This window comes from Camelina sativa, chromosome 18, assembly GCF_000633955.1.
Source record: "Camelina sativa cultivar DH55 chromosome 18, Cs, whole genome shotgun sequence".
NCBI classification, from domain to species: domain Eukaryota; kingdom Viridiplantae; phylum Streptophyta; class Magnoliopsida; order Brassicales; family Brassicaceae; genus Camelina; species Camelina sativa.
Window position 1 is genome coordinate 3,843,631 of NC_025702.1, and position 21,320 is coordinate 3,864,950.

At 32.6% G+C, this 21,320-nt stretch overlaps 3 protein-coding genes and 1 long non-coding RNA gene across 11 annotated transcripts in view; 3 read left to right on the plus strand and 1 right to left on the minus strand.

The window, feature by feature from the left end:
* Positions 1 to 5,925, minus strand: part of LOC104760489 (DNA polymerase eta-like) — a 7,532-nt gene extending 1,607 nt beyond the window's left edge. The window contains exons 1-14 of one of the 6 annotated variants that reach the window (XM_019240179.1): positions 4,098 to 4,287; positions 3,684 to 3,804; positions 3,478 to 3,610; positions 3,202 to 3,372; positions 2,943 to 3,107; positions 2,764 to 2,867; positions 2,457 to 2,576; positions 2,103 to 2,226; positions 1,803 to 1,916; positions 1,621 to 1,689; positions 878 to 1,024; positions 679 to 775; positions 463 to 593; positions 62 to 181 (exon numbers count right to left, since the gene is read on the minus strand). In XM_019240179.1, coding sequence (XP_019095724.1) covers positions 62 to 181; positions 463 to 593; positions 679 to 775; positions 878 to 1,024; positions 1,621 to 1,689; positions 1,803 to 1,916; positions 2,103 to 2,226; positions 2,457 to 2,576; positions 2,764 to 2,867; positions 2,943 to 3,107; positions 3,202 to 3,372; positions 3,478 to 3,610; positions 3,684 to 3,804; positions 4,098 to 4,173 — 1,692 coding nt within the window. In that variant the 5' untranslated portion in view covers positions 4,174 to 4,287. Of the gene's footprint in view, positions 1 to 61; positions 182 to 462; positions 594 to 678; positions 776 to 877; positions 1,025 to 1,058; positions 1,190 to 1,274; positions 1,372 to 1,473; positions 1,690 to 1,802; positions 1,917 to 2,102; positions 2,227 to 2,456; positions 2,577 to 2,763; positions 2,868 to 2,942; positions 3,108 to 3,201; positions 3,373 to 3,477; positions 3,611 to 3,683; positions 3,805 to 4,097; positions 4,288 to 5,813 lie in introns of those variants that run through there. The other 5 variants (XM_010483412.2, XM_010483410.2, XM_010483411.1 and 2 more) reach the window with 5 other exon arrangements.
* Positions 12,809 to 15,107, plus strand: LOC104760488. 3 transcript variants are annotated; one of them, XR_762937.1, is made up of 4 exons: positions 12,809 to 12,979; positions 13,271 to 13,363; positions 13,484 to 13,514; positions 14,750 to 15,107. It is a non-coding gene; the product is annotated as an uncharacterized LOC104760488 (long non-coding RNA). The 3 variants fall into 3 exon arrangements; XR_762938.1 differs by having other exon boundaries at positions 13,271 to 14,647; XR_762939.1 differs by having other exon boundaries at positions 13,271 to 14,608.
* LOC109130538 (DNA repair protein REV1-like) lies at positions 18,175 to 20,879 on the plus strand. Its single transcript, XM_019240181.1, has 8 exons — positions 18,175 to 18,432; positions 18,687 to 18,831; positions 19,022 to 19,137; positions 19,220 to 19,296; positions 19,467 to 19,957; positions 20,188 to 20,331; positions 20,579 to 20,728; positions 20,809 to 20,879. Exons 1-8 carry the CDS (start codon positions 18,269 to 18,271, stop codon positions 20,812 to 20,814), a joined length of 1,293 nt encoding a protein of 430 aa, XP_019095726.1. The 5' UTR covers positions 18,175 to 18,268; the 3' UTR covers positions 20,815 to 20,879.
* The window catches only part of LOC104763119 (DNA repair protein REV1-like), a 9,227-nt gene continuing 8,729 nt past the window's right edge, over positions 20,823 to 21,320 (plus strand). Inside the window, exons 1-2 of the mRNA XM_019240029.1 lie at positions 20,823 to 20,897; positions 20,974 to 21,024. Coding sequence (XP_019095574.1) covers positions 20,823 to 20,897; positions 20,974 to 21,024 — 126 coding nt within the window. The remainder of the gene's footprint in view (positions 20,898 to 20,973; positions 21,025 to 21,320) is intronic.

A 21,320-nucleotide genomic window follows, 5' to 3' on the forward strand; every position in this document is an offset into this window, starting at 1 on the left:
CAACAGATCTTAGCAACAGTAGACGATTTTTGTGCACCAAACAAAGCGATGATTTGCTTACTCGATTCTTTTCTTTCGGGTTGTTTATCTTCCGCCCAGTTCTCTTTGTTTGTGAGGTTCTGTTTGATTCTAATTGGGTAGGAACATCCGTTGCTTCACTTGATGGACAAGAGACAACGTCCTGACAAGGAAAGTGCGGAATCGGTTCTTCAAGGACACACCACTTGACTAATATGACAAGTTAAAAACATATACCAAGCTCTCGAGTCATTCAAATACTACAGGCCCTCCTAACCAATAACTTCTTTACCAGTTATAATTGCAAAAGAATCTCATCACATTTCTATTCCTTTGAAAGTGGAAACTGAGAAAGTAAATGAGCCTAAATATGTTTAGCCTCTTTGCTAGATCACACTTCTAAGAAAGGCTTATTATAGAGTAATGAGAACTAAGAGCTCATACCTTTTCAGAGACTAAATCGACGTCTTTATCTGGAGTTTCAAAATTAGGAAAAGTATAAGTTACACCGGTGTCTTCCTCAGGTATTACTGCTTGGGTTTCTGTTGATATCTGTTCTGAACAACCTTCACTAGCTGCACCAGTTGCAGAAAAAATCACGACTTTAAATTACCAGAATCAATAGAGAAATAGAAATTATACACAAAAACTTTGGCGTACCTGAAGGAGTCACCACATGATCTTGAACACAACCATCTGCTGAACGAGAAGGAACAGTAGATTGACTTTGAAAATATCTCATGATCGAGCTTGTTCCCTGCGGTCATAAAATATCACTTCTAACAAATCAGTGAAGAAACAAGGTAATGTCTGAAAGTGAGCAATAGTTAGCAGAGATTTAGAAGCTACAAGGACTTACAGATGGTATATCAACAATTTTACTTGCAGAAACAGAAAGGCCTGTTATTCTCCATGTCTCTTGCTTATTTCCTTGGGGTTTGCTCCCGAAAGGTCCCATGTACTCACGTAAGGCAGCTTGGAACAGATTAAATGCATCTTCTTGGATCTTGGTCNGAGTAATGAGAACTAAGAGCTCATACCTTTTCAGAGACTAAATCGACGTCTTTATCTGGAGTTTCAAAATTAGGAAAAGTATAAGTTACACCGGTGTCTTCCTCAGGTATTACTGCTTGGGTTTCTGTTGATATCTGTTCTGAACAACCTTCACTAGCTGCACCAGTTGCAGAAAAAATCACGACTTTAAATTACCAGAATCAATAGAGAAATAGAAATTATACACAAAAACTTTGGCGTACCTGAAGGAGTCACCACATGATCTTGAACACAACCATCTGCTGAACGAGAAGGAACAGTAGATTGACTTTGAAAATATCTCATGATCGAGCTTGTTCCCTGCGGTCATAAAATATCACTTCTAACAAATCAGTGAAGAAACAAGGTAATGTCTGAAAGTGAGCAATAGTTAGCAGAGATTTAGAAGCTACAAGGACTTACAGATGGTATATCAACAATTTTACTTGCAGAAACAGAAAGGCCTGTTATTCTCCATGTCTCTTGCTTATTTCCTTGGGGTTTGCTCCCGAAAGGTCCCATGTACTCACGTAAGGCAGCTTGGAACAGATTAAATGCATCTTCTTGGATCTTGGTCACTCCATATCTCAGCGGACATGATTTTGAAGGAAATTTCTTATGAGAATCTGAATCCCTTGACTGCATTATTTTTCAGGACAGAATATGTTTTCAGTCGTAGTCTTTCGTAGACAAAAATGATAAACAAGTACATTTTTATGAAAAACTACATGAACCAAGAAAAATATAAGTACTCTGAAAGCGCTAGCATGAAGGGTAAGGGTACTCGCAATCCGCTTATTCTGCTCCAAGTCAGAACTGAGGCGCTCGCTTAGTTCTTCGGAAAGCTGATTCAGCCAATGCTGAACCTAAAAGTATAACAGAGAAGAGAACAATGATACTAAAAACTAGTTATATGACCAAAGAGAAGAACAAACTACATTTTCTAGTATCTATCCAAAAATTTTCAGTTTTATATGAACGTGCTCTTATGACCAACTGAACCAACTGATAAAAAAGGAAAAGGCATAATCTGCTTGAAATTCTGGTCTTACATTTGAGAGTGACTTCAAAGCACGAGGTCCGGGAAATGTCTTTCCTGAACCATGACTTTTGGGGAGAAGGCGACCTTGCACTTCTTCTCCACTGATCCCTCTTGCGATATTCCATAACCATGTACTGCAAGTCAAAGGAAAAGAAGTATTAATTAACTTGTTTACTAGAAAGACGGAATCAGAAAAACAAGCACAAGCCGCATATTCTTTTAATTTTATTCTTAAGCACATAAGCGGTTATTACTTATTAGGAAAGATAATACAAATCTTAGCAGGCTAGAAGGTAACAAGATACTAATGGAAACTCCAAAAATCTGCAATAGCCTAACAGTACAGAAGAGCAAGTTTCTGTACCCCGTATTTATTCCATAATGTTCTTGCAGCTTTGTTTCAGAAAATTGCAACAAGTCCCCCACAGTGTCAACTCCCAGATCAGTTTGCAAGCTAGTGCCCAGCTTTCCTCCCAGCTGTTTCCTGCAAGACTAAAACTAAATAATTGTCAACAGTAACTAACGATTGTATGATGCATGAACAGAGATACAAGAAGCAATGCACAATTTAGGACCGTCTTAAACCTTTTGGAACACAACTATATTGATATTGAAACAATTATCAAATGACATATGCACTGAAATCAGTAAAATTGGTGAGCCTTACTTACATTTTCTTTATTGGCAAGGAACTGAGAAGTTCCTGCACAGCTGCATATGGTACAACGGTTTGCTGGGCAGGTTTATTCATCCCACTAGCAAGTTTAGCTAGCATCTGCTTGTAAAGTTATGCGTTATTACTCGCCCATACAACAATAAAAGAAAAAAAGAAAAATAAAAAGCTTCTTGCCTTGTTATGGGCTATTCCAGCAGAACAAGTAAACTCAGTCTCCTTAAGCACCTGTTTCCGGAGTTCTGCAACAAGAATAATCCCACAACTTAATAACTTGTCACGACGATCAGCATCTTTTCGACATATCCAATCACGGACACTCTCCTCGAAATCATCTCCATCCTGAATCAAAAGCCAAAAGATTGTATCAAAGTAATTAATAAGTTCAGATCATTATATTGACAATCAACTTATATATTCTTGATAAAGATTAGACCTTTCTGCTTAATCCAAGAATATGGGATTTAAGAACTTCTTCGTCCATCAATTCCAAACTCTCTGGAGGTGCATCAGCAAGCATGCTTTCTGCTGCATCAGTGAGGTCAAGATACACTTCATCAATAGAAGCCCTTTCACATTTACCGCTTTGTGCTAGAATCGAAACCACCTGCAGAGAGACACATTGAACAAAAATGACTTTAGCAAATTGTCATTGTTTAGACAAAAACACAAACTATTTAAACACATGTAAATAATAACTTCTGCCTCCAACCTCAGAACCCGCACTGCGATATAAATTCAGGTCAGCTTTACCACGAGCAACAGGAACTTGAACCAATTGAATTTCAGGGCAAGCAGCCTTAGCCTCATCACCTCTCATTGACCTGAAAACTCCATCCAAAACACTGTTTCTTTTTACCAACCCGAATAAGGATTGATACAATTGTGGGGAAAGAAGTATTCTTTAAACAGACTAACCGCTTTACGCCACATTTACGTGCTTCATAACTAACAGCAATCAAACCACCACCTTGCCATTCGTTGTACTGTACAACTGCAGTAGGAAGTCCTCTCAACTCTGGTTGCTTCCTTTGCTCCACTAATCAGGTAAGAGATAAAGACTATTCAGAAAATAGAAACAAATTCAAAGTTTTGGTTTTTTTTCTAATCCAAGTTCAAAATCCCCAAAATTTGGTAATTTCCCCAAAATCCCTAAACAAACACATCAATAACGCCAACGAGAAAAGAAAAAAAGAACCCCTTTTTCACAGAGATTGACAAAACCCATAACTTTCAACAGTTCAAAATTCGATTCGGATGGGCAATGAAGTCATTTGCTTTATCTCACTAAAGCGTGAAGCGGACTGTGGATAACTCGAATTAGAGAGAAACCTTGAACGTAGAAGCAATCCATGTCCACATGAGCGATAACCCTAGCATCCGATGTCTCCGGTCTGGCTAGCGGCATTTCTTCACGAAATTGAATCTCTCGTGAGTTCCAAAATCAGAGTAATCAGAGAGAGACAGAGAGAGAGAACGGATTAGGGGAAAAGTGTTTTTTTTTTTTTTTTCATAAGGACAAATGGCGCCCGAAAATAAATAATTAGGTGATTACCTTATTAACATCAAGACGATTAAGTAAAATATATATATTTACATAGCAAACCCCCTCAAAAGCAACTAAACTATGCAAAAAAAGCCAGTATTTTTTAATCAATAAAAAACCCGTAACACATTTTTTTATGAATTTGGTTCATCATATGTATACAGAATTTGAAAATTCTAATTGATTATAAAAATCGTTTGGATTTGAATATTTCTATTTTTCGTTTTCAAATCCATTTAAAATATATGTAGATTTTAAAATTAAAAAAAAACAAATCACTACTCAGTTAATAATATATAATTTTAACTAGAATTTATAAATCATATAATCAATAATACATGATTTTGATAATTATTCTAAAATCATTGATTAAATAAGATATGTTTTTTTTAGGATTTCCAAATCCATCAAACTTCATGAACTAATAAACTTCTGAATTATAAGTTTTGGTTTTTAGATTTAAAAGGGTGTATTCAATCTAACATGTTAAGAGATTTATGTAAAAATCATAAATCCAACGTCATTTAATTATAAATTTTCAAAAAGTTTAATAAAATACAATGTTATTAACCTAGTTATTTGAAAATCTACTTTTAATCCTACTATGGTTATTGAAAAGGTATTAAGGATTTGTATTTTAATAATTTAGAAATTAAAATCTCATGGTTTTACAGTGGCATTTACAAGAATTTTACAATAAATTAGAACAACTTCTTAAAATCATCAAAATAATATAAAAATTCATGAAAACTTAAAGCATTCAAATACTAAATTGAATACACCCCATAGATTTTTGACTTTTAAAATTCTCAAGTCATCCTAACATTTTCAAAAAGTAATCAAACTGATTTTAGATTTTATTTAAGAATTTGTAAAAACTCTCAAAATCTAGATTCACTATCTTTTAGGAATAACTAGATGAGGACCCGCCGATGTGCGGGTTTAAAATTTTATAAATTAAATTAATTTTAATAAAAATATATTAAAATTTGTTGTACGTTATTTATAAATTTTATTTTAATTATAATACACTGATTTATATCCATTTAAAAATCTTTTATGTGTGTTACTATTAAAAGTGTAATTTTTACACCTAAATATACTTTATATTACAAATATATTTTTTATCACCACTTAGAAAATGTCTATATGAACACATTAAGCCAACTATTTTACTTTCACTTCTGCGTAGTTTTTTAATTACTAAAATTGTTGACTTAAAAAATATTTTGAATAAAAATATATTACATAATATACTAATTAATGATGTATCATCATTAATAATGTATGACCACAATGGAGAAAACCTCGGCTCCATCATCATCCTTTATGCAGAGAACCTTGCGTGCAACCTCCTCCACCGTAGAGAGAACCTTAGCTCCGCCTTCCTCCCTTAGGGATATAACCTTGCTTCCTCCCTCGGATGGGCAATGAAGTCATTTGCTTTATCTCACTAAAGCGTGAAGGGGACTGTGGATAACTCGAATTAGAGAGAGAGAGACCTTGAACGTAGAAGCAATCCATGTCGACATGAGCGATAACCCTAGCATCCGATGTCTCCGGTCTCGCTACCGGCATTTCTTCACGAAATTGAATCTCTGGTGAGTTCCAAAATCAGAGTAATCAGAGAGAGAGAGAGAACGGATTAGGGGAAAAGTGTTTTTTTTTTCTTTTTCCTAAGGACGAATGGCGCGCGAAAATAAATAATTAGGTAATTACCGTATTAGCATCAAGACGATTAAGTAAAATATAAATATTTACATAGCGAACCCCCTCAAAAGCAACTAAACTATACAAAAAGAAGCCAGTGTTTTTTAATCAATAAAAAACCCGTAACACATTTTTTTATGAATTTGGTTCATCATATGTATACAGAATTTGAAAATTCTAATTGATTATAAAAATCATTTGGATTTGAATATTTCTATTTTTCATTTTCAAATCCATTTAAAATATATGTAGATTTTAAAATTAAAAAAAAACAAATCACTACTAAGCCAATAATATATAATTTTAACTAGAATTTATAAATCATATAACCAATAATACATGATTTTGATAATTATTCTAAAATCATTGATTAAATAAGATATGTTTTTTTTAGGATTTCCAAATCCATCAAACTTCATGAACTAATAAACTTCTGAATTATAAGTTTTGGTTTTTAGATTTAAAAGGGTGTATTCAATCTAACATGTTAAGAGATTTATGTAAAAATCATAAATCCAACGTCATTTAATTATAAATTTTCAAAAAGTTTAATAAAATACAATGTTATTGTAACGCCCGCGAACCAAAACTCTACGTTTTGGGGGTGGGTGTCGATCGACACTCATGTGGTGTCGGTCGACACCACTTATTTCTGGTTCGACCAGATTGATTTAATTATCGATTTGGACCGGTTTGGTTTAGGAAAAACCATTGAACCAAGATATTTAAGTGGGAAAACGATCTAGGTCGTGTTTTATTTTTGTCTTGGTCGCCGTTTGTTGTTTTTGAGAGAGAAAGAGGAGAAAACAGTTTCTAAGAGTTCTTGTGAGAGTTTCTGAGTTTTGAAGGCGTTTTTGGAGAGATCTTGCTGTGAGAGTGAAGATCCAATGTTAGGAACGTGGTGGAAAGGTTTCTGTGGTGGTAGCTTCATATTTTGGGCTTAGATCTCTTTGTTGGCTAAGGTGAGTGCATGACCATGGCTTATCTAAGCTAAGATCCCTGTTTCTATGATATTGTGTGTTGTATGGTTGTTTGTGAGTTTTTCGTAGCTCCTGAGGCTTGGATTCGTTCATGGGATTGTGTGGGACGAAGAGGAGAAGTTTGGAGGCGAGATTCGGAGGTTCTGTTCAAAGGAAATCACTGCTCGACAGTCGTGTCGGTCGACACCAATGTGGTGTCGGTCGACACTAACGCAAGGACGGCTCGGGAATTTAGCGAGTGTCGGTCGACACCGTTAGGGTTTCGGGGGTGTCGAGCAGGTGTCGGTTGACACCCAAGTGGTGTTGGTCGACACCAGATGTCCAGTGTCTGTCGACACCTTCTGGTATCGGTTGACACCATTCTGACAGTAACCGGATCGTGTCGGGTCACTTGTTCATGTTCCTGGTTTGTTTTATTCTTGTTGTTTGTGGCATGAGAGATCTTATTGCTTGTGTGTATAGCCCAGTAGATGGGAGGATTGCCTCACTGAGTAGTTATCAAATACTCATGCATCTCAATTTGTGTTTGTGGGGCAGGTAAAGGCAAAATGTGATCGTGGAATCAAGGCAATGAAGAGGAAGATGTTCTAGGGACTCGATTGGATGTTGTCTGGCATTGCTAGGTTGCTAGAGTTGGGTCTTTAGAACTTATTAGGTTGCCGGTTCCTTGGTTTCCTGTTATTTGACATTGAAATGATTAGGATTGGTTGTTGGTTATTCTATTATGGATTAATATTGGATTATTGGTTCAGTTGGTTATTTAATTGGTATTGTTATTCTGCTGTTGTTTGTGATGGTTAGGTGGCTAGTGGGTATGAGACCACTAGTCATAGTAATTTATATTATTATTATTTATTATTAGAAAAAAAACCGGTTAGGTCGTTTCAGTTATTAACCTAGTTGTTTGAAAATCTACTTTCAATCCTACTATGGTTATTGAAAAGGTATTAAGGATTTGTATTTTAATAATTTAGAAATTAAAATCTCATGGTTTTACAGTGGCATTTACAAGAATTTTACAATAAGTTAGAACAACTTCTTAAAATCATCAAAATGATATAAAAATTCATGAAAAATTAAAGCATTGAAATACTAAATTGAATACACCCCATAGATTTTTGATTTTTAAATTTCTCAAGTCATCCTAACATTTTCAAAAAGTAATCAAACTGATTTTAGATTTTATTTAAGAATTTGTAAAAACTCTCAAAATCTAGATTCACTATCTTTTAGGAATAACTAGATGAGGACCCGCCCGATGTGCGTGTTTAAAGTTTTATAAATTAAATTAACTTTAATAAAAATATATTAAAATTAACTGTACATTATTTATAAATTTTATTTTTATTATAATACACTGATTTATATCCATTTAAAAATCTTTTATGTGTGTTACTATTAAAAGTGTATTTTTTACACCTAAATATACTTTATATTACAAATATATTCTTTATCACCACTTAGAAAATGTCTATATGAACACATTAAGCCAACTATTTTACTTTCACTTCTGCGTAGTTTTTTAATTACTAAAATTGTTGACTCAAAAAACATTTTGAATAAAAATATATTACATAATATACTAATTAATGATGTATCATCATAATAATGTATGACCACCATGGAAAAACCTCGGCTCCACTCTCATCCTTTATGGAGAGAATCTTGCGTGCAACCTCCTCCACCGTAGAGAGAACCTTGGCTCCGCCTTCCTCCCTTAGGGAGATAACCTTGATTCCTCCCTCGAATGGGCAATGAAGTCATTTGCTTTATCTCACTAAAGCGTGAAGCGGACTGTGGATAACTCGAATTAGAGAGAGAGAGACCTTGAACGTAGAAGCAATCCATGTCGACATGAGCGATAACCCTAGCATCCGATGTCTCCGGTCTTGCTACCGACATTTCTTCACGAAATTGAATCTCTGGTGAGTTCCAAAATCAGAGTAATCAGAGAGAGAGAGAGAGAGAGAGAGGGAGAGAGAACAGATTAGGGGAAAAGTGTTTTTTTTTTTCCCTTTTTCCTAAGGACGAATGGCACGCGAAAATAAATAATTAGGTAATTACCGTATTAGCATCAAGACGATTAAGTAAAATATAAAAATTTACATAGCGAACCCTCAAAAGCAACTAAACTATGCAAGAAGAAGCCAGCATTTTATAATCAATAAAAAACCGTAACACATTTTTTTATGAATTTGGTTCATCATATGTATATAGAATTTGAAAATTCTAATTGATTATAAAAATCATTTGGATTTGAATATTTCTATTTTTCGTTTTCAAATCCTTTTAAAATATATGTAGATTTTAAAATTAAAAAAAAAAACAAATCACTACTAAGCCAATAATATATAATTTTAACTAGAATTTATAAATCATATAACCAATAATACATGATTTTGATAATTATTCTAAAATCATTTATTAAATAAGATATGTTTTTTTTTTAGGATTTCCAAATCCATCAAACTTCATGAACTAATAAACTTCTGAATTATAAGTTTTGGTTTTTAGATTTAAAAGTGTGTATTCAATCTAACATGTTAAGAGATTTATGTAAAAATCATAAATCCAATGTCATTTAATTATTAATTTTCAAAAAGTTTAATAAAATACAATGTTATTAACCTAGTTGTTTGAAAATCTACTTTCAATCCTACTATGGTTATTGAAAAAGTATTAAGGATTTGTATTTTAATAATTTAGAAATTAAAATCTCATGGTTTTACAGTGGCATTTACAAGAATTTTACAATAAATTAGAACAATTTCTTAAAATCATCAAAATGGTATAAAAATTCATGAAAATTTAAAGCATTGAAATACTAAATTGAATACACCCCATAGATTTTTGACTTTTAAAACGTAACATTTTCAAAAAGTAATCAAACTGATTTTAGATTTTATTTAAGAATTTGTAAAAACTCTCAAAATCTAGATTCACTATCTTTTAGGAATAACTAGATGAGGACCCGCCTGATGTGCGGGTTTAAAGTTTTATAAACTAAATTAAATTTAATAAAAATATATTAAAATTAATTGTACGTTATTTATAAATTTTATATTTATTATAATACACTGATTTATATCCATTTAAAAATCTTTTATGTGTGTTACTATTAAAAGTGTATTTTTTACACCTAAATATACTTTATATTACAAATATATTCTTTATCACCACTTAGAAAATGTCTATATGAACACATTAAGCCAACTATTTTACTTTCATTTCTGCGTAGTTTTTTAATTACTAAAATTGTTGACTAAAAAAACATTTTGAATAAAAATATATTACATAATATACTAATTAATGATGTATCATCATAATAATGTATGACCACCATGGAGAAAACCTCGGCTCCACCCTCATCCTTTATGGAGAAAACCTTGCGTGCAACCTCCTCCACCGTAGAGAGAACTTTGGCTCCGCCTTCCTCCCTTAGGGAGATAACCTTGCGTCCAACCTCCTCCACCTTCCTCCCTTAGGGAGATAACCTTGTGTCCAACCTTCTCCACTATAGAGAGAACCTCGGCTTTGCCCTTCTTATGTGTGGAGAGAACATGTTCACGTCTTTTTGCTATCTCAAAATGGCTTGTTCCGACAACCAATGAAAGTAAAAAACTTTTTCTAACGTCACAAAATCTTTTGATCGTAACTAATGTTAAATTCCCCAATGTATTCTTAGAAGTATCTTTGACACACCATGTCTCTGTAATGCCTCAACCGCCACCTTGCTTAGTGAGCCCTTGTCCACTCTCAGTCCATGGACTCACCTTCCTAAGTGGGTCCTACATCTATTCCTGGTCCGTGGACCCACCCATATTCGATGGCCGGTTTGTTACGTCTGGGAGGCTTTACCGACCCTACAAATCAACAAATGATATTTTCCTGTGTTTTGTCCTCACTTGCACAGTTTCAAAAATCACTTCCACGAAGGTCACCCATCATGGTGTCACAGTCTTTGAGCTCATATGGATCTATCAACAACGATTTATGTTTTTCTAATCTATCGATCTATGTTTGTTGTAAGTTTGTGTTTGATTAGCCTATTTTATCAATCTATTAGGTTGATGAGCTTCTAATTGTTATCTCCCTTTGAGATTGAATGAATAATGATAAAAATTATTTTTGCAAATAAAAGAAAGGTTTATGACCAACCATTGAAAAATTAGAAGAAAATTAATTTGACGTACATAATTAAAGAAACAATAGAAAATTATAAGCACAGTAATATATGAATCCCAAATAATTCAAAAATAAAATATAATTAAATAAAATAATTTAAAATATAGTATTAGGAAAAGAAAACACATATATTAATTTTTTTTGGATCAACATATTAATATTACCTATTCCCTACTGAAAACCTAAAAAGTTGAAGAAAATTTTGGTTTAAAAAATAAGAAAAATTTATCTTCCCATTAAAAAAGATTTCCCAATTAAACAAAGTTGAAAGCAGTGTTTTTGAATAAATTGTTTAAATATGAAACGATCTATGTTTATATAGAAGTGAGAATTTACAAAATTTAAAATTAATAATTAACTCTATATTTTCTTTAATCCATTTTTCTATTTTTTTTGTAGAATTAATAACTTAAAATTAAAAATAAGTAAATAATATTATAATTTCGAATTTTATGATATATATATATATATGTAATCTCCTTATAATTATTTCAAAAAAACTTTGTATTTATAATAAATTCTGTAATTTTTGATAATTATCTTTTTACATTATTAATATTTTTTGAAACAAAATATTTTATTTTTGTTGTAATTAAATTTCTTCTATTAAATATTAACTTTTACACATGTCAAAATCTGAGATTGATAACTTGACACATGTCAAAATCTTGTTAATGGCTAACTTTCAAAACCCAACTTTATATAATAAGATTTTTTTTAAAAAAAATCTACTACCATTCAAGGTCATTGTAATTTTGACAACAAAAAAATGAAATCAATGGTCAAAAGACCCAAAAACACATGTTCAAATGATCTCAAACCATAGAAAAATATCCAAATTTGGCGTTTTATACCACATAAACAATAAATTATTTGGAAAAATACATTGAAATTAATAAGATGATGTATTATGTTTGGAACTATGAATATCAAGATGCATCTTTCAAATATTGAAGTGTTACCGTTTGATATTCTTGTTTTGAGATTCTATAAATATAGGTAAGTAAACATTCAATATTAATTTGCTACTCTTATTAGTTTAGATTATCTTTAAAAAAAAGCTAACCAAGTGAGTTATTAGTTTCCAATGTTTTTTTTTTTTGTGTGGATGAAATAGTAGAAGTATATTTGGAATCTTAAAGATGCACTAGATCAGGACCCGCGGTGTACCGCGGGAAAATTTTTTATTTTATTTTCTTGTAAAATATAATCTTTCTAAACTTGTAATATAATTTGTGTCTAAGTTTGTTGTCTAATTATTTTAAAAATATATATATTTCTGATAATGATATTGAATTATTAATATGTGTATAAGTGAATGATATGATGTTATTTTATGTATATAATGTAATTATATACACATTTTTTGCCTAAATTCTGTCAAGCTAAAGACCATTTTTTTAAAAAAAACTTATGTTTAATTTGTAAGTTTAAGCTTATGAATCTTTTTTGGACCCAAAAAAAGATATTTAAAAATTATCTACCTAATATTAAGTGATTGTTCCTATTGTTTTGTTTGGGCCGTTATTTTTTTTTTTATTGGATCCTAATTTTGTTGCTGGACTTTAAGGGGCTTCCCATAATTTAAAAGAAAACCAAAAAGGTCCTAAAATTGAAATCAATAACGACGTCCAGTTTCTTCTTTCTTTCATAGAAAAAAAAACAAACTCATCAGATTCTATATTCGAAGCTGACAATTTCGCTAACCGATATCAAAAAAAACATCGATCTGGGTTCTAATATTTTTTCGATCTCTACTGCCGAAGAAGATTGGGATTCTAGAAATGGAAGAGGTAAATTATCAGCTTTGATGGTAGTGTTATTTTGAATGCTCCGATGATCTAATCTTTCGTCCATGATTCTGTAATTAAGTCAGAAAATATGTATCAAATCATATAAAATCGGGTTCTACTTGTTTAGATTTTGATATGATGATCTGTTCAAAGTATAAATCATTATCTCCGATTATATTAGGGAGAACAATTTGTAAAACTAATTGAACCGATGAGATGTATAGGCTTGGTTTTGGTTTCAATATCTGATTGTTTGATTGATTTCTGGGCAACATGGATTTCAATCGGCAGGTCAAGGTATACCGCGGATCATTGAAAATGGATGGTTGCCGCAGCTCCAATTTATAATTTCATCTCGATGATCTGCTTCCACAAAGATAATAAGTCTGTTTGTTATTTCAAACATATCCTGTTTCCTTTTTTATAAAATTTTATATTAACGATTACTTCTACTATGTGTACGTCACAAACCCAATAAATTGCTGATATGTTGTCTACACACAGGAAGCTCTTTTCACATAAGCAATGGAAAAAGGTCAGTATTTGAATAGATCTTAGTAGTTATAGATACCTCGTCAGTTGTAAGTAGCTCTGATATGGTTTTCCGGGAAAACTGAACATAATAATCATCAATCAATGATACAATCTGGTTGTTTGGTACATTCTCTCGGAAGGTAAGAGCCAGACCATCGTTTGGAAGTCTGAATGAAAAGGGAAAATTGTTAAAGTAGTTTAATCATAATAAGGGGAAATTTTTAAAACTTTAAATTCTCACGTTTGAATAAAATCAGCAACTTCAGGATAGGGAGGGTTAATAAAAACTTGAGTAGCACTGTAAGAATTAGACAAACTCACAACACCTGAAAAACACATGCTTTTTAACATTAGTAGTATCTTATTATATTACCATATATATATTAAAACGACTCATTCCCTTATACTTATACCATTATAAACAATTGATTAAAAACAGAGCATACCTTTAAAGTTTTTGACTTTCGCAAATCTGATCACACATATCACTGTTGGTCCATCAACTTCCTAGCAAGCAGCAAAAACTTGTTGAGCAAGTGCACCCCATAGTGTGCAAGGTAGCCGTACATCCTTGTATAAGAAGTGAGTTACTAAATAAATAAAAGGTTTTTTTAAACGAAGCCCTACCTCAATCAATCCGTTTTTGAAACACAACTTACTTTTCATCTCTCAACTCGAAATCGAGCTTATGATTCGGCTTGTTATTAGTTTCCTTTTCCTCCAATTCTCCTATGTTAACAACTTGGCCGATTGCATCTATGAAATAAAATCATATTTTCATAAACAGTACAACAAACTTAAGTTTAACTGAAGTCATACTTGTTAATAAAAATTAAAACTTACCAACTAACATACATGGATTAATCTCTTCATTCAAAATTGGCTCAAACTTAGCAAGACTCAAGTAGTTGGATGCAAATACATCTTCACAACGCGAGACAACCGTGCTAGTTTGGAAACCAATCTTGTACAAATGATTGGTTGGGCGAAACTGACCTGTTGCATGAGTAAGGCCGAAGGTTTCTACAAACCTCCACTCACCAACTCGAATCTGAGGAGCAAACCGTGGAACTAAATCCTTCTTCACGCTTGCATGTATTTTAATGCCATAAGATATATATGAAACGTAGCAGGGTTAGACATTTACGAAAACAAATTTCCTTTCAAAGTAATGATGTAAAGTAATAACCTGTGTATCCGAAAGCACCATCTCTAATGTTTCTCCGGTTTGGACAGTGTATTGGCGCCATGAATGCAAGATCTTGACTTGGATCCTCCATGAAGATTTGTAAGGACGCAATTCTCGGAGAAGAGCAAATGAAGTTGTCATTGAATAGACGAAGAAGACTTTGTTGGTAAGATGTTTGCGTTTTTGCTGTGGTAAGATGTGAGGTGAGTTCCTCATAATCTTCCATTATTTATATTGATGTGTAAAGTTTACTGTTAAAGGAAGAATTTAATGTAATTCTTGGTGACCAAGGAGAAGATCGGTGTCAAATTTAATGGAGGAATTTTTGGAATAGTTGATTATGTTGATGTAATAAGGAAGGCTTTCAAAGTTTTCTTGTTTATTATGTCCATCGAATATTTTATATAGAGTCTTATAAAGGAACTAACAATAATGTATAACTTGCCTCATTGTTTTGATATGATTTCGGAAATCGTTTGGGTCATAATTGGTAAGGTTTACGCCTATCATCTTAATCGTTTGGGTCATAAATATAGCAATCGTATATCATGCATTCAATCTTCCTGTTTAGATGTATAGGTTAAACGACAAGCGAGTTAATTCCTTTAGATGTAATAGGTTGTTAGGCTTATAAGGTAAATGAAAATATGCCTAACAAAACTTCAAGGCCTTTTAAAAGTCGAAGGCCCTTTAAATAAGTTGATAGATGAATATGTGAAACAAAGACCCATCGTTTGAGTTGAGAAGACAGAATTAAATGGCATTTAATTTTAAAATTTTCCATATTAGTATTTTTGAGCAAAAGTTGCTGCAAAAATACTAGTATAGATATGAGATTATATTTCAAAATTCAAATGCAAGTTTAATTCTTATATTTAATCACATGATCATGTCAATGAATCGTTTTGTTGATTAATTAGGCGATCAATGATCTTGTTAATTTAATATTTTTAATTACAATGGGATACAATTTCTCTGCATTGTCTAATAGTTGATAAACCAATTTTTGATTGATATATACAAAGTAATCACGTCTAGGATATGAAGCTTCTGACATGCACCATGGACAATACAATATATGTTGTGTACGACTCATCCTTTATATAGGCATGAGGGTGAACCATAAACTTAAAAACAATTGAAAAAAAAACATAATTTAAATAAATATTTTTGTAAAAAATGGTTGAAAAATCTTGTCTAAAGGTAAGAAATTCAAAGATTTGGGGAGTTGATTAATATTTTTCTAACTCTAAGAAATAAATATTTTTTGCACACTTTTTTTTTACATTATAACACAATTCTTTTCATGTTAATTATTTTATTTTAGAATTGTTAATGTAAACGCAAAAAGAAGATCTTGAGTGGTTTACGTTTTTATTTTTTAGTTTTTATCTGTTAAAAATGTATTTTCTAGTCATTAAAGATTTTGAGAAAAGTGGATTTCATACAAAAGTTAGAGAATCTAAAATCCAGCCAATGAATTTAAAAAGGGATACTAGGATTTTTCCATAATTTTTCTAGCAAAATCTGAAATCCCACTTGAGTGAATGGTTAAGATTTTCTTCCATACAACCTTTTCTTTTATAAGTATTCCATTTTTTTGTTAATCCAGAAATCAATATTTCAAATCTAAAATCGAAAAACTAAATTTTATAATCTTGAATGTAGAATCTCTCAAACATTCATGGTCTAAAGTGAAATTTCGTTTGCTTTTTGAGTTTGCATTTTGAATGATAAATGTAAATGCATTTGATGTCCTTAGTCGCCACCTGTATTTTTTCTATACAAATCATTTGTTGTAAACTTGTACTATGTTATTTCGTATGATATTAAAAAATTTTTGGTTACTTTAGGATTTTTTTTTTAAGCAAAATTTCTCATTAAATTTGCCTACATGATAATCTTTACTAGTTACAGATTTGAATTCAAGGGAAACAAGTTGTGTGATTATAATGGGGGAAAGTTATCAAGTTATAATTGTAATATTTTGAAACATATGGGGAGATTTGGAAAGTGTATACAAGTTTTGAGTACTAATCTGAAAAGTGAAAACATTCATATTTTTGTACATAAAAGGGGTGTATTCAATTTGACATTTTAAGTGATTTGTGTGAAATTTACAAATTCTATGTGATTCAATCATGAATTTTAAAAAGTCTATTAAAATCCATTGTTATTGAAATGATGATTTAAAAATGTACTTTAAAATCCATTAAAATGCACTGTTATTGAACTGATGATTTAAAAATCTACTTTAAAATCTACTGTTATTTAAAACAGTTTTGTGGATTAGGATTTTAATAATTTTTAGGATTCTGGAGGATTTTGGAGGATTTGGTTAGTTAAAAATACAATAATCTAAATCTCATGGTTTTAGGTGGGATTTAAAAGAATTTTACAGAAAATCATATGAACTTCCCTAAAATCTATCAAAATTCTAAATTTTCTAAGAGGGGGTATTCAACTTGATATTTTAAGGATTTGTTAGGATTTTAATATTTTAGAATTTTGAAAAATTTAGGAGAATTTTAGGAAATTTGATTGTGTTTTAGAGTTTTTATATTTTTTTAAAAAAGAAAATGAGTTGTGATTCTATGAGATTCTATGAGATTTTATTTTAGTCTCTTTTTCTTTTTCTTTTTCTTCTTCAAACGATCCCTTTTGTGTAGAGATTCTCACCTTATCAGTATTTAGCCAGCTAACATATTCAGTTAATCCTCGAGCAAAATATATTGGTTCTTTTCAAGGTGCATAGATTGCTTATACCTTTCTTCATGGTGTTGTCTGCATTGCCTATGATTGTATCTCTCGAGGGTACGTTGCTGGTAAATTACATGCTCTTACTAGATTACATGGTTTATTGAGAAGCAAGCAACTGAATAAATCTTTAGACTTGTCTAATCTTGAAACAAGATAGTAATGCGTAAACTAAACGTTGTCTATTGTTTACTAGGTGGGACACGATCTCAAATTCGTCAGTTCGGTGAGAAGTTCAAAGTTTCATTCTTGGCTGTCTCACACTAGAATAAACGTTGTCTATTTTTTTTTCTAATAAACGTGATCTTTCATTGACTGTTTTTTTTTCTCTAATGAAATCCTTTAAAATTCTACCTCAAAAGGTAGGATTTTGTTACTCATATTTATCAACTAAAAAATAAAGAAAAGTCTTGCAGAATCATTTAAAGTAGCATTCTTTTAAAAAAATCTGATATTTTGAATAACACTCGATTTCAAGTAAGTTTTATAAATCCATGATTGAATAACAGTATATTTTAGATCATTTTAAATGATTTTAGATAAATTTCAAATTGAATAACATAGGATTTCAAAAGATATTTCAAAATCATCAATTGAATAACAAGTAATTTTAAAAATATTATAGAATCTTTCAAATATCTAATTGAATACCCCTCTAAATTTCATCAAATTCTCCAAAATCATCATTTGAATACACTCCAAAACCTCCACTGGCCTGGCTGTGACTTTAAAAAAAAAAAAAAAAAAAAAATCCGTTGAAAGCTTGTTCTCCGTCTCGCTCTGAGATTTCATCATCCCCAACAACAACAATGAAACGTAGCTTGGGTTCGAATTCTTCAAACAATAGTGGCAGTGGGAGTAACAAGAAGGCTAAGAAGAAGAATCCAAGTAATCAGAAAACCCTAGGCGCCGCATGGGGCGCTGCTTCTTCTCGTTCTTCTTTCCGGTCTTCTCCTTTCTCCGATTTCGGAAGGTCTTTCTCTCATTCTCTGCCATTTTAGTGTTGGGTTTTGGTTAGATTTCGAAATTTCCCATGTAAAATTTGAAATAATTTAACTGCTTGTTCTGAGAAGTGAGATCGATTGAAAATGAGTATGTGTGATGTTTAAATTTTGGGAATTTTAAGAAGTTTTGGGAAGATGCATTGTGATGGGTTTTAAATTGTTAGGAACTGTAAATTACATTGTGGTTTTAATGTTCTGTGATTTTCTGTGCTTTTGTTGTTAGTTACATGGAAGTGAAGAATCGGAAACTTCAGAACCAATTTGAGACTGAGGCTTCCGCTTCTTCTCACGGTGTTTCGGGTTCTGAGAAACTTATTTTCCAAGGAGTTTCAATCTTTGTGGATGGTTTCACCATTCCTTCCCATCAGGTTTATGCTCTATTCTTTTGGTTTTTATCAGTTTTCAGTTCTGTTGGTGTCTAGTTTTCTGATCTCCGATATTATTATATAAACTGTGCAGGTGAATAGGTCTTAGAATTTCTTGATTTTTTTTTTCCTTTTCTGTAGTGTAGTATTACTGGTGGGTTATCTGTGGTTAACTGTGTCTAGATCTCTGTAGGAGTTGAAAGGATACATGATGAAGTATGGTGGAAGATTCGAGAACTACTTCTCTAGGCGTTCTGTAACACATATCATCTGCAGCAACCTTCCAGATAGTAAAGTCAAGAATCTAAGGTTAGTTTTCCTTAGTTTCTTAAAAATCCTGGCAAAGTTCTTGCAAGGTCGTGTCTTGAAATGGTGTTTTCTTTCCAATCAGGGCATTCAGCAGAGGGTTACCTGTTGTGAAACCCACATGGATAGTGGACTCTATCTCTGCCAACAGACTTCTGGGCTGTAAGTCAATAGAAGATGATTTAGTTTCAGTTAAATCATGTAAATATAGGTAGAAATGTGTGGATTTGATCATTCGACTACTGTCATCTTCGTCTGCATTCATTTATTATTGCACACTTTTTACTTGTACATCTGATTCAATGCTTTGTGTTGTGATTATCACATCTCAGGGGTTCCTTACCAGCTAGATCAACTGAATGATACCCAGCCAAAGTTGTCTGCCTTTTTTGCACCCAGAAGCCATTTGACCCCTCAGATGGCTTCGCCGGTTACATCTTGTCAGCCTGATACTGGATACAGTGAAGCTGAAGAAGGAAGTTCAATTAGAGCAGAAGATTCAGAGGAAGCAAGAGACCACGTTAATGATGAGATTGATGACGTTTATATCGAGAACACTACTAGAGAACTGACAGAAGAAACCGGAACTGGTGATCTGAAATCTTCTGAAATGAATGCAGAAAAACTTGGTAATTATGACATAGAAGAAAAAGATGTTACTAGTGAAATTCAATCCACTACCAATCTTCATTGCGCTTCAGACAACAAGTCCATTCATGTAAATGGGAAGAATGATGGCAAATCGATTGCAACCATTGCTGGATCTTCTACAAGGCGTCATTCAACTCTCGAGGATCCCAATTTTGTGGAAAACTACTTTAAGGTAAAACTTTATAGAAATATTGTTCGCCTGGTTTATTCCCACACTTTCTGGTATCTCTTACAATAGATTCATTTAGCTGCTGGTTTCTGGCTGAGATGGTACGCCTTTATTAAAAGTCCTTTCAGCTGAAAGTAAGAGTCTCATTGTCAGTTTATATAACTTGAATAATAGTATCTTTCTAATAAAGATTCTGAAGATGCTTTCTCTATTGTCCTTTTCTTTGTCTGCAGAATTCAAGGCTGCATTTTATTGGAACATGGAGAAACAGGTACCGTAAAAGATTTCATGGCTCTTCCAATGGACTGAAATGGGCAGATTCTGGTCAGACTACAGCTGAAATGGGCAAGAAGTCAACCACTATCCACATTGATTTGGTAATTTCGTCAATCTAGGCTGTTTTCTTTATCTGCTGCTTTCTAAAAGTAAGGAAATCAAAAGAAATCCGTGGTCACTTCTTCAATTCTGCATTTTCCAGCATCACAATAGCTAGGCGTTTAAGCATGAAACTGCCCATAAAAGAGAGTGTAAAATATGATTGAAGTTTGTTATTCTAGGATTGCATTTTTGTTCTGACTTTCTTTTGTTGCATTCTAGTTATTTGATTCTGTGATATATTTCCAGGATTGCTTCTTTGTGTCAGTGGTAATCAAGAACCGTCTTGAATTACACGACAAGCCGGTAGCTGTATGTCACTCAGATAATCCAAAAGGAACGGCTGAAATTTCCTCTGCAAATTATCCAGCTCGGGCTTATGGTCTGTCTTCTACGAAAGTAATCTCTCTTAAGCTTGGTTGTACTCGGGTCCTGACCTTTCTGTTTTTGTACTAATTTAATGTCATTTCTTTATCTAGGAGTGAAGGCAGGTATGTTTGTAAGACATGCAAAAGACCTTTGTCCCCAGCTTGTTATTGTTCCTTACAACTTTGAAGCCTATGAAGAGGTACATTTTAGAGTCGAGTGTCTATTGTATGTTGTCACGTTGGTCCAGCTTGTTTGACATTGTAACTCAATTGCAGGTAGCTGATCAGTTTTATGACATCTTGCATAGGCATTGCAGAAAAGTCCAGGTCAGCCTCCAAAAGATATTTTTTCAGTTAGTGTGAATTTGGTATTTGGACACTCTTTATCTTTCTTTCGATTTCGATGCGGTAGGATGGGCCGAGGTAAGGCTTTGCTGCGTTCGGGAAGGTTGAATCGCTCCCAAAAAGGATTGTTAACATTTATGTTTGTTTTATGGAGTTTAGGCACTAAGCTGCGATGAAGCGTTTTTAGATGTCTCTGATTTGAGCGATGTAGAACCCGAATTTTTAGCCTCGACAATAAGGAATGAGATCCTTGAGACTACTGGATGCAGCGCAAGTGC

Bases quoted from the DNA above. Each gene is read 5' to 3' on its own strand.
- LOC109130538 (XM_019240181.1), top strand. From the start codon at position 18,269: ATGAAACGTAGCTTGGGTTCGAATTCTTCAAACAATAGTGGCAGTGGG. The intron at 18,832-19,021 runs GTTTATGCTCTA...AGATCTCTGTAG, and splicing joins TCACCATTCCTTCCCATCAG to GAGTTGAAAGGATACATGAT. The intron at 19,297-19,466 runs GTAAGTCAATAG...ATCACATCTCAG, and splicing joins TGCCAACAGACTTCTGGGCT to GGGTTCCTTACCAGCTAGAT.